General features: G+C 34.4%; 1 protein-coding gene across 3 annotated transcripts in view; it reads right to left on the bottom strand.

The window, feature by feature from the left end:
• Nucleotides 1–12,665, bottom strand: part of Csmd3 (CUB and Sushi multiple domains 3) — a 1,137,155-nt gene that overhangs the window by 278,403 nt on the left and 846,087 nt on the right. For all 3 annotated transcript variants that reach the window (XM_036207646.1, XM_036207645.1, XM_036207647.1), the window contains one exon: nt 3,134–3,325. In XM_036207646.1, the coding sequence (XP_036063539.1) occupies nt 3,134–3,325 (192 nt within the window). The remainder of the gene's footprint in view (nt 1–3,133; nt 3,326–12,665) is intronic.

The raw sequence follows: 12,665 nt of genomic DNA on the forward strand, positions 1-12,665 counted from the left end.
TTTGAAAAATCTAACAGAGCCAACAAGAAAGTAAAACTTTCTGACATTTCTAAATCCTAGGTGGCCAATAAATAAATAAAATTATTCTCAAATATCTTCAACTTTAAATACTTGTTAGAAATCCATTACATGTCTAATCATAAAGCACACCAATTAAAATCCAAGGCATTCATGAATGAAATTTCAGCAGGCTTCTTTGGAATCCTGACATGCCCAATTTGTTCCGAGTGTATTTTCTGTGAAGACAGTTGCAGGGCAGCAGCTATGGATCTATTTTACGATCTTCTTAATTTTTTTTTTTTTAAGCAATTCCATTTCATTCGTGTACTGTCTTTCTCAGCCACCCACCCACACTAATGTCTTTGTTATTTACCTTTATATTGAGTGCTGCTACTTTCCCTCAGGCAATGTCAAAGCAATCTTCACACTGTCAATTTTGTTGGAATGAATTCTATTAACTCTCTAAAGATGGCGTCCTTCTGTTTGGTACTTGCTATGAGGCTGATTTTTTTTCTTTTCACATGCAAGTAAAATGCTTTATTTTCTGAGGTCTGAGACACACTTACGGAGTTTCTAACAAGTTCAAGGTTTAATCTTTGGCATAGTATTTCCAATCATGGAGTTCTTTCTTATCAGTTGCAGAGGTCAAGTTTTCTGCAGCCTTAGCAATTTTTCAGATTCTTTTTTATAAGTTATTTTCTTCCTCAGAGAAGTTCTAATGCATATCTTCTCCTGAAGCTATCTTATCCTTCCAAGAAAATAATGCTCAGTTCCATAATCCATACAAAAATGTTCCACACCCTGCTCCGTATAAGTAAGATTTAGTGTTCAACTTTCTCCCTTAGTATCAGGCCCTGTTAGCTGAGCATATTGTAGGTTATAAATGGAATTTTATAAGAGTCTTTCGCAGAACTCTTTATATTTATTGAAGTTTGAGCTATGCTTTTTCTTTATGTTTAGTAGATTTCTCCCCATTATTTTAGGATTCTGCATAAAAAAACTGTTAATATAAAGTTATAGCCCTGGTAATCCTGTTAAGTGATTCCCTGGCCTAATAATCACACAAAGCCAGACAATCTGCAGTAATTTTCATTGAATTTCATCATTTTTTCTATAAAATATATATTTATTAGATCTTTGAGAATATCATGTAGAAATGTATTTTGACTGAAATTTTCCTTCATTCTTCACATTAATTCCTCCCAGAGTGACTCTCAAGTCCCCATGCCCTTCCAACTTTATGTCTTCTTTAAAAAAAAAATGAAAAAGTAAAACATGGAGTCCAAATTGTACTACTTATTGGTGTGGAGCCATTCCCTGAAAAAATCTACTTAGAATAATTCTCCATCCATGAGAATCCATAACAGTAAATAGTTCCATGATGAGTTGTGGGGGATTGTGAGCCCTTCTTCCTTCTCTTCTTGAGTATTGGTGGGCTTGTTTTATATAGAGATTATTTTTATGAGATGTAATAAAATTTCAATTAGTTAGAATATGGAGTTTCCATTTAATTATAACCTCATGTGCTAACCAAGTTGTGAATATAATATTCACACCTTAAGCAAATATACTTTATATGTTTTAGCCTCTTTTACTTAGAAAAGTTTCAGAAGTTGCTTCTATTACCTGGTTTTATTGATACAGATTTTATAAATATAAATTAGTTGACTTTTGATAATTTAAAACTTGCAGTAGTGCATAAAGACCAATAGAACAACATAGCTATAGTAGATTAACTGTAAAAACAAATGTATCAAAATCTGAACTAGTACAAGCTATGTGATTATGTTGTTTTAGATTTTAAGTCTCCTTCATACTCTTGGTTCCTCATTATCTGCCTCATTATCTACAGAAGAGACCTAGAACTATCATTTTACCTCCAGTAAGGATTAGGCCTTTGAATGGCAGTTAATTTTATGCTTTAAAAGCCTATCTACAAAATATAGAAAATGTGCTGTAAAAAACACATTTTTAGCTTTCATTTTATTGAGAAATAGGTTGGTAAGGATTGGTAATTTTTTTATTTTATTGTAAATTCCCAGTGGATGGGAGAGATCAAGTAACTAATGAATTTGACTTTGTAACTTTTATGTGATTACAACATGGAGGAATTAATTGAGTTTGTTTACTACTTACTGAAGTATTGAAAACACATTTTCTAATTCCACATGATATTCCAAAAGAAACTGTAAAGCTATATTGAAAATGTACTTTTAAGCTGTGTATAATTGAACCAAAATAAGGCTTCTCATTTAAAACATGCTAAATTTGCATATATCAAATATTTTGAATGCAATATTAAATGATCAAGATGCAGAATGTCCCTTGAAGCTGCTTATGGTGCAATGAAATTGTGAATATATAAATGAATAAAAATGTTGAGTATAACCATTAGTGTGGCTTGGTGAAAATAAATAGTAAACTGAGGATGACATCTACATTGATACTTGAACAGAATGGCTTAATGTTAAACAATTTAATTAAATTTAAGATTTTCTTAATGTTTGCATTGAAAAAATGGTCATTTTAGTAAGCTTGATTTTTTTTCAGTTCTAGTATCAAAAGGTCTGTATCTTGAATCTCTATAGAGTGTGACTTGGAGATTTGAGAACAAGCATGGGGACAAAAGTCAGGCAAGTGAAAGCATGGGACAAGGTCTGGACACTCCTCAGATCTTCAAAACAATGCTTGATGTTCTTTGATATTTCCAACTTGAATGGAAAATCAACCTTTTGAATCTCTCAAAAAAGCTGTTTCTTAGAAGAAGTAAGCATGTTGGGAGTAAATCAACCCAGCTCATTTTAAATGTAGATTCTTGGTGCCTCTATATTTTAAAGCAAAAGATAACAGCTTTATCTAATGAATAAAGGCTGAGAATATATTTCAGGAAATCTGATTAATAAACTTTTATAAGTTTTGAGCTGTTCAGAATTTACTAAAGTTATCACCTCTTAACTATGGAAATGAGTATTTACCATTTTTAATTTTGTACATTGTGTGGTTTGTGGATGCTCCTCTGAAATCTCAGACTCTCATGTACCATTTTTCTGGAATATAGTGTTTAAGAACATCAATACCAGCTTTTAATCATTGCATTCTACTTTATAAAATTTTAATTATTCTTTAATCATACCTATACAGACTGGTGGGCTGGGCTGCCAGAAGTACCGATTTTCTACCTGAATGCAGGTTATTCTTTCCTGTCCCTGAAGCTCATAGCCAGGGTCACACTGAAAGACAACTGTGTCTCCAGGTTCTCGTCCATCACCATTCCGAGTGCCATTCATGGGGACTCCTGGATCACGACAGGCAGTGGCGACTGAACCTAGCAAAAGGCCGGGATGCATTTAGTTTTTATATTATCAGAAGCAGTTTCACAGTTCCTAACCATAAGACGAAATCTTTACAACGTTCCCCGTGTTTATGTGTTCATAGGAACTGATCTGTAAAAAATGCTTGAAGTGACTTTAAAATATCTATGAAATGATTTTGCATTCCTTGAAAAAAATCTATGTGTGAGCATTTTCTAAGAAGTAGCAGAGTATCTGAGTCACTAAATACTAGACATCCTAATAAATTTCCACAATCAATGTTATAGATATTTCTTTTGTGTGACAAATACCTTTACCAACCAACCAACAAACAAATATGCAAACAAAACGCACAAGGAAAGTGTGGTTATTTGGCTTACAGTTACAGGATACAGCACTCCACTTTAAGAATTCGAGGAACTAGTCACATCACATCCAGACTTAAGGGTATAGAAAAAATGAACATGTCCTTATGTTCTTGCTGTCACCTAGTTTATACTCTCACACCGGTCAGTGTCCAGACCATGAAATGATGCTCTCCACATTCATGGTGAGCTGTTCATTTCAACTCAATTGAGGCAATGAAGAAGACAAGTTCCTATAAAATGCTTACAAGTGGACCTGATCTAGAAAATTCCTCAGCTGAGACTTCCTTTTCAAGATACTCTGGGCTGTGGCATGTTGACATTTAAAAGCACTCCATTATGTTAAAGTCACTGTGGAGGATTGAAAAGAACACTGCCAATGTTTGGAAGATATCCAGTTTAGATCAAAGTGAGGAAAGCGCGAGAGCTCAGACAGACGTAATAACACTCTCTCAACTCAAGTTAACAATCAAATTGACAGAAAAAAAAAAAAAACCCAAGAAACAACAACAACAAAAACAATCAAATTGAGAGATGGATAAAAAGTTTTTTTCAAAGAACATCAGATGTTATGTGAAAATATATTCCACATCGTTAACTTACAAAATGAAATTTAAAATCACAGCAAGCCTTTATGATACCATATTAAACTTGCTAACATTAAATAAAATGAATGGCATATGTGAGTACACTAAATGCTGATAAAAATTTAGGAAAAACTGCATCATCATCACACATTGCTGGGAGAGCTGAGGGATGCTATTGCATTACGATACTTAGCTTTGTCTTAATTTAGACTTAACACGCCCTACAATTACCCTCAATGAGTGACTGTGGTTGGCCTACAGCCAGGTTTGGGTGAGTGGTGAGTGTACAACCCACAGTGGGTTATACCATTCCCTAGGCAGGGGGGCTTGAACTGTATAGATTGGAAAAAATCCAGCTAAGCATAAGCAAGCAAACAAGTTAGCATTGTGGATGTAACCTCTTCCCTGTCACGTTGCCTTCCCTGTAATGATGGACTATAATCTGGAATTGTGAGTTAAAGTAATCATTTTCTGTTCTAAGTTGTTTTTGTTTCACTATTTTATAACAGCAACAGAAATAAAACTAGAAATAGACCCTCCATGAAGGACTGTTGTAGTTTGTTGTAGAACTTATCATAGACTTGCTTTATAACCCAGAAGCTATACACAGAAGCATTTATCCCTGCAGGCAGTTAAACTGCAATAAATCAATGATATGATATGATGCTCAGCATCAACAAGGCCTAAATCCACACACATAGTTTGTATGTCACAGAAGTTGTCACGTTAAAGTTTAATACCAGAATTATACATCATTTGGTTGTGTTATATATCATTTTTAAGGAGACTAATTTGTGAAAGTATATAATTAGTTGACAGCGTTAGAATGCATGCAGAAGCGTTCAAAGGTAATTGGTTGTGATTACTATATGGCTCCTTGTAATGGAAGTGTTCTAACTCTTGACTATGGTGGTTCTTGCAGAAATCTATAACCATAAAATTACTACACGTGTAAAGCATGTGTGGCTGTGGAACTGTTAAAATCTAAAAAAGGTGGGTGAATTACATCAATGTCAGAAGTCAGGCTGTGATATTGTACTATATGTCTGCAACATGTTATCTGGGAGAATCAGGTAAAGCATGTCAGATACACAAATTGAACAGACATCAAGTTTTGTTAGTACTAGTGGCACTGAGGAATTTTATTTACTCTGTCTTTTGTAGACAAGTTTGTGAATACATAGGCATGTAAGTAGCTGGATATGTAGGTCTACTAATTACCTGCATAAGGGACTGCCAGACATGTTACCTCTTAAGAGAAAAGTCAACATAATCATCTACCAAGCTTGCTGCTACACATCTGCTGTCTAGTATGTGTATATGTAAAAGAAAGAGTGAAGCCCACATTGTGTTGCAATGTTATTGACTTTGGTTGTGTAGGAATCAAGACAATGTTCACAAGAAAGAAACTGAAAATGAGAGCATGGTATTAAATTTGAAACCCCAAAACATGCAGCAACACCAGCAAGATGAATGTACAATCTACAACTATACAAATCTTTGTGTTCATATTTTAAAGTAATAATTTTTAAATATCTGATTTTGGAAATGAAAAATGTTACCTTTTAATTTGTTATGCCTTTTTTCAGAATTGCAAAATGAAGATTTCAAGTAACATTTTACCAATCCCTGATAATAGTGTAAAAATCTAGATAGCCTTCTAGATCTAGTCTCATAGTAAGCTAGTTGAATACAAAAGTCTCATACATATTCATTAATTTTACTGATAAAGTGGCATTTCTGAGAAATGGCCAGCGACCTTACACATAAAATTCCCTTAATTCTAAAAAAAAAAATCTGTGAAACAACTGCTACCATGTTCTCAATTTAGAGATAAGCTTGGGTCTGTTTAAAAAGCTGTCTTAAATTTACCAGAACTAAAGATGCATAGCACAGCTTAAACCCCTCTTAGTCTACTTCCATAACTCAAAGCACAAATAACAAATAACAAATAACTCACTGTCCCAGAAACTCAAAAACATCCCTTCCCAGTTCATAGAATAATAAACCTTAACACATTTTCAGAGGAGATATTATATCTGTAATTAGAACATTTTGGAATAGTTCAAACCCAGTCATAAAATATTAACTCTAGCTAATGCCAGTTATTTCTGGAGAGATTATTTCCTTATTGGACTAACAAGGGAACCCTACATGAGAGTATGAAGAAAAGGGAAGCAAGATAGGAGTTTGATTTACATAACTATAGAAGAATGTTTGACACAAATACTTAACATCTACACTTAGGATGTTTTCCTTGGAAGGGGTGGTATCATGAAAAACATGTAACAGACTTCAAAAGAAAAATAAAAGAATGGGTATTAATAGGAAACTTTAGAGTTTTGTTTTTTTGAGTGGGGCTTACTATGTTAATTGTACACCCACAAAATTTGTTAATCTTATGATAAATATTCTAGTATGTATAACAATATATGATGTATTTATAACATATATAACAATATATGATATATAAATACATTTTACATTTATACTCATACACATATATTTGTACATACAGAACCAGATAGAAACACTGAAAAGCAACAGCTAGAATTATCTGGTCATAGGTAAACATGAGGGTAAAATATGTATTTTTAATCAAATTTTCTAAGCTTAATGATTAAAATGAGATAAATTATCTAAGTAAGAGAGCTTTCACATTAGGCTGAAACTTATGTGAGAATATACATTTGCCTGGAGGTCTAATTGACTTGAAAGGAAAGGGGTGGTAAATCCCTACTGTTCCATTTTCTCTCAGTTAATAAACAAATTAGGAGTAAGGTTCTAAAACACAGTGGAGTATGAGGGGGTTTAATGAAAGACCAAAGAACTCTTTTCCCCACTTGAAATTACTGGAGTTCTAAAAGCAATTAGTTAAATACCCACAGAAATAATTACTTTGCAGGAATGCTATTGTTTCATTTTCTTCAGTTATTCAAAGTTTGGATTCATACTGGCTACCTTCTGTGTTTGTGAGTAGGAAAAATTATAATCATTTTAGCACCTATCATTCTTTTCCTCTGAATTAACAGAAACAACCAATGAAAGAAAACAACCATTCCAGGAGTTATGTTATTTCTGCTAGGCATTTAAGAGTGAGAAAATGTCATATAATTAGTATGATTATGAACAATTATTTAATATTGTGACTTTATTTAGGAATTAACTACATTATTTAGGAACTGGTAGTTTTTATTTAATACTAATTTTTCTCTGTATTGGAGCACACAACTCTAAAATTTTAAAATGTGGTTCTCACTTCTGTTGTTATTATATAAATTTTGATTATGTCTTGGAATTTCTCATTGGGCACCTCTGCAATTTAGCATAATATGTAGAAAGCTTATATAGAATACGAGTTTTATGCAAATAAGCTTTTTATTATCTTTCTTACATACCAAACTATAAAAGTATTAGCAGAAAATAGTATATTGACTCACAATAAATTAAAATGCTATTTCTATTTTTGCTCTGAATTACTTACATCAATATTTTTTATATTTTATTATGAAACAGATTTTTGTTCTGCTATATTCTAATGAGCCACTTGTATGTCCTTTTTTGATATTAAGATGTGTAGTGACCAGAAATACCCTAGGCTATAGAATATTTTACACAACTGTCTAAATTTTTCGCAAAATATTCAATCAATTCCTCACCTTACAATGACCAAAATATTTTCAATATATGAAAAATTTCTACATTCTGAGTTGAAAAGTAAAAATGTCAATAAAATTCAAAATAGTATTTGTGCAGAATTTTTATTCCATTGAGGTCATTGCAAGTTTCCTTTTAAAACGTTATAACAAAAAAGCGCAATTTCATTCAAAATGAATTCACAATAGAAAGGAACAATCCTGACATAATAGATTGTACATGAACACCAAGAAACCTTTACAATTTTGTGTTTCTATGTATATGTTTGTATATATTCTTGTCTGTGCAACTGCACGTGTATACGCAGGTGCATTTGCATGCTGGTGTGCAGGCCTGTGCCAGAAGAGACCGGGACAGCTAGGGAGGGCTCATTCCTTAAGTATCATCATCTACTTCCAGGTTGAGTCTGTATCTCTCACTGACATGGCACTCGCCATGTAGGTTGTTTATGTGGCCAACAGTAGCTCCAGGGATGCACTTAGCACTTTCTCCCAGCCTCAGGACTACAAGCACATGGCGCATGCTAGCTGCTTTGACTTGTATTCTGATATCAAACTGAGTTCTTAGTGCTTTTAAGGCAACTACTTAATCAGCTTAGCTTTTCCTCCTGCCGACAACTCTTTTCTGTTGTTGTTTTAGTAACAGCAAATTTTCCTGGTATCGGTACATTTGTTTCTAATAAAATGAGGTTTTCTCTCTAGGTATTACAAAAAGAAATAAACTCCCTATGGCCAGAGTTACTTTCAAAGGGGAGTACCTTTTATTGTGCTGAAAACAAGTATCTATTTCATTTTTCATTTAACATCCTCATTACCTGTAGTTTGAATAAATAGACTTGCAAAGTAATATAATTTTATAGTTATATTTTATAAGCAATTTTATAGGGAAATTTCCAGATATGCACTTCTCTTTTTCTTTATTTTTTTCTTTTCCTGAGACATGGTAAAGGCATGCACCACCACGCCCAGCTCAGATCTTGAAAATGCATTGGCTAACAAAGAATAAACACAGTCACAACACTTTTTGATTCTTGCCCGTCATTTATTTTTAAGCATTGGATGATTTGTCCTAAAATTGTTTAAGACGTTTAAAATAGACACAACTTTACATTTCATGCAGTTGAATAAGAAGCACAATTAGATGCAGGAGGTAGACTGTATTGCATATTGACCAGTTTGTCTCAGTTCTATAGATTTTTGCTCCCTTATTTGATAAGCTGGCATAGAAATAGTTTACCTGTCTTACCCAGGGTTAGATAAAATCTATGGTTCCAGTGTCACAGTTATATATACAGTTTCATGAAATTGTTGGTTGGTCTTTGAAGGAAAGTTTAAAACCATTTGATATAAATTTTAATTTTGTAGTATATATATTCACAATTCTTCAAGTGACTTCCACAAGGTCATAGATCAAATTTGGCCTTTATAACACCTTACCTTCCTTCCTGTCTTCCATGTTTTTTGTGTTGACTACAAATTGACAATATACTTCACACTTTGTCCTCTATAATGAAAGTGAGTTGGCTAAATGGACTTCTTAATCAGGAAGATAAATCCTATCCATAGTGTAATCAATCAAAAAATAATTATGATGCAGATAGATACCTAGAGGCAGATTTTTCCCTAAAATTTTTTTTATCTTGGCTGAGCATTTGCAAGATCCATCAGTTTTATAAAGGATATTCAGCAGAATTATAAAGTCCATAGTTTGCTAGCTATACAGATATGTGACTTCTTTCAGAATCACAATATGTTCTAAGGATACATAAATAATGCAATAAGTTAGGTTAAGATGCATGGATGTATGACAGGAGAGAATCAAAGCTGTTTAATGCATATTATGGAAAAACAAGCCCAAAACTTCATGAATTCATATACTTTCATATATTTCAGCAAATAATTGAACCAAGTAATATCCTTGCTGAAAAAGATATACTTCAATGGAAGATAATACAGACTCAATCCCATTGATACCAGAATCAAAGAGAGAATATAAGCAATACTGTAACTTTTTGTTATTCAAAAATATCAGAGATTTTTTATCTTACCTGTATGAGAAATTAACCTTATATTACAACTTATAGACAATGATATAAGCCAGATTTTAAGTAGAATAATAATATTTTGGGAAGGTTGGATTTAATGCATTTTGTGGGAGGTTACTGAGTTTGAGGCCAGTTTAGACTATATATCAACTAAAAGCAGAAAAAAAATGGGCTTGAGTTGAAAAGACATGCAACTTAGAAAGACATACGAATTACCAAAGTATGTTTGAAGAAGTGATCAACATGGAAATGTACAAAATTAAAAGAATAGATGATCTGATAACTATCAGAATAATGGTAAAGAAGTACATGGTATGTACTCACTCATAATAGGACACTTGATGTAAAACAAAGATGACTAGACTGCTACACAACTCCAGGGAGGCTATCTAGAAAACAGAACCCTAGGAGAGACACAGGGATCGCCCAATGACAGAGAAATGGATGAGATCTACATGAACAACCTGGAAAACAGTGGGAGTAATGAAGGGCAAGATTTGAGGGAAAGAAAGCTTAGGGGAGCAGGAGATCCCAGCTGGATCAAGAACAGAAAGGGAGAACAAGGAATAACAGACCATGATAAATGATGACCACATGAGAACAGGAATAGGCAGAGTTCTGGAGAGGTCCCCAGAAATCCACAATGAGACATCCTCTGTAGACTGCTGGCAATGGTTGAGAGAAAGCCTGATCTGGCCTAGTCTGGTGATCAGATGGCCAAACACCCTAATGGTTGTGCTGGAACCATTGTGTCCAATTGTTGAGAAAGAGGAGGGACTGTAAGAGTGTGAATTGTTGAGACCAAGATTGGAGAGGCACAGGGACAAATAGCCAAATGAATGGAAGCACATGAATTATGAGCCAGGGGCTGTGGAGCCCCCAGCTGGACCAGGCCCTCTGGATAAGTGAGACAATTGAATAGCTTGAACTATTTGGGAGGCACCCAGGCTGTGGGACCAGGCCCTGTCCTTAGTGCATGAGCTGGCTGTTTGGAACCTTGGGCTTACACAGGGACACTTTGCTCAGCCTGGAAGTTGGGGACTGGTCCTGCCTGTACTGAATCCACCAGATTTAAATGAATCCCCAGGGGAGTCTTGGCCCTGGAGGAGATGGGAATGGAGGAGAGGGACTGGGGGAAGGTGGAGGTGGGGGTGGGAGGGGGGAGGACAGGGGAACCCATGGCTGATTGTATAAAATTAAAATACAAATATAATAAATTAAAAAAAGGGAAAAAAAGAATAATGGTAAAGAAAGGGGAGTGTTGGAAAGAATAGGTAGAGATTCGGAACCTGAATTCAATGTTTCCACTAAGAATGGAGATGCTGTGAGTAGCTGGGTGAAGGCCATGCATGCTATGTTCTGGGAAAGATCTATCTGTGTTTTGCCCATGTTCAAAGACTTTAAGGAAGGTGAACCTAAACAGTAATGAGAATTAGAGGATGCCAGGAAAATGGCTCCATCATGTTTTATAGGAGTTTACAGCTACAAGTTTTTGTCAGGGTCAGAGGAGGATTTTCAGTGGGACTTCTGCATAATGCTAAGACATGGGTGACTTTGGAAATGGGCATTATGAGATGGTGAAAGACGTTTGGAGATAAGGATGGAATGTGATCATTTGAATATCAATGATCTCTCCCAGGATCATATATTGATAATCGAGTTCTCAGCGGGTAGTGTGATTTTGGGGAGATGCTGGACACTTTAGAGGCTGAGCCGTACTTGGAAGACATGTTGCTGAGTGCATGTCTTTGTGGCTATACTTTACACTGGCCTTTTTGTATTTATTCTTTACTTCTGGTCTGCAATGAAGTAAAGGCATTGCTGTTCTACACATTCCCACTATCATGATATCCCTCCCGTTCAAAGGCCAGGCAGTCATGGGCTAAATATTTTTAGACCATATATAATTCAATATTACAGTAATTGATTTTATTTAAGATTTATTTTATTTTATGTGCATTATGCTTTTCCTGCATGCATGTATATGCACCAGCTTACCAGGACCCTGGGCATGTGGGGCTTACTGGTTAATTTAGGGTATTGCATTTACCCATGGAAGTCAGAAGAAGGTTACCCTGGAACTGTAGTTACAGATGATTGTGATCCACCCTGTGGCTTCTGGGAATGCAACTCAGTTCCTTTGAAAGAACAACTATTGCTCTTATTTAATGAGCATCTCTCCAGTCCTTACACTACTTCCTTATTTCATTAGTAAATAATTGGTTTATGTTTGCTAGTCTATATATTTAAAAGCTTTATTTAAATGGAGCTATGTGGGATTGTGTTAATTTTTTCATATACCATCTTCCTAGATTAAAAAAAATACTTGGGTTTATAAATGGTAATAACAAGACTCTTCAAAATCTGTTCCTGTTGTTTTTGTAGCCTTTTTAAAACTTTGTCAGTACAGGTTTGTGGAATAGCATTGGTCATCACTGACTATTCTTATCATAGTAACCCCCTCACTTTCCTTAAACACTTCCTCACAGATACCAGTATTATTAAGAAGTTTATATTTGGTATATACTAAATATTATATATGCCTTATAAATCCCATTATTACCAAAATACATATCACAAGACAATAAGAACATTTTGTGATGCAATAACGCATTGTTAATTCACAAAATGAAACAAATCGCAAACGTACTAACAGCACATTTTAATTTGTGTATACAATTCAACTATTAGCCTCTGTTTC

Source organism: Onychomys torridus, chromosome 16 (genome assembly GCF_903995425.1).
Source record: "Onychomys torridus chromosome 16, mOncTor1.1, whole genome shotgun sequence".
Lineage (NCBI taxonomy): Eukaryota > Metazoa > Chordata > Mammalia > Rodentia > Cricetidae > Onychomys > Onychomys torridus.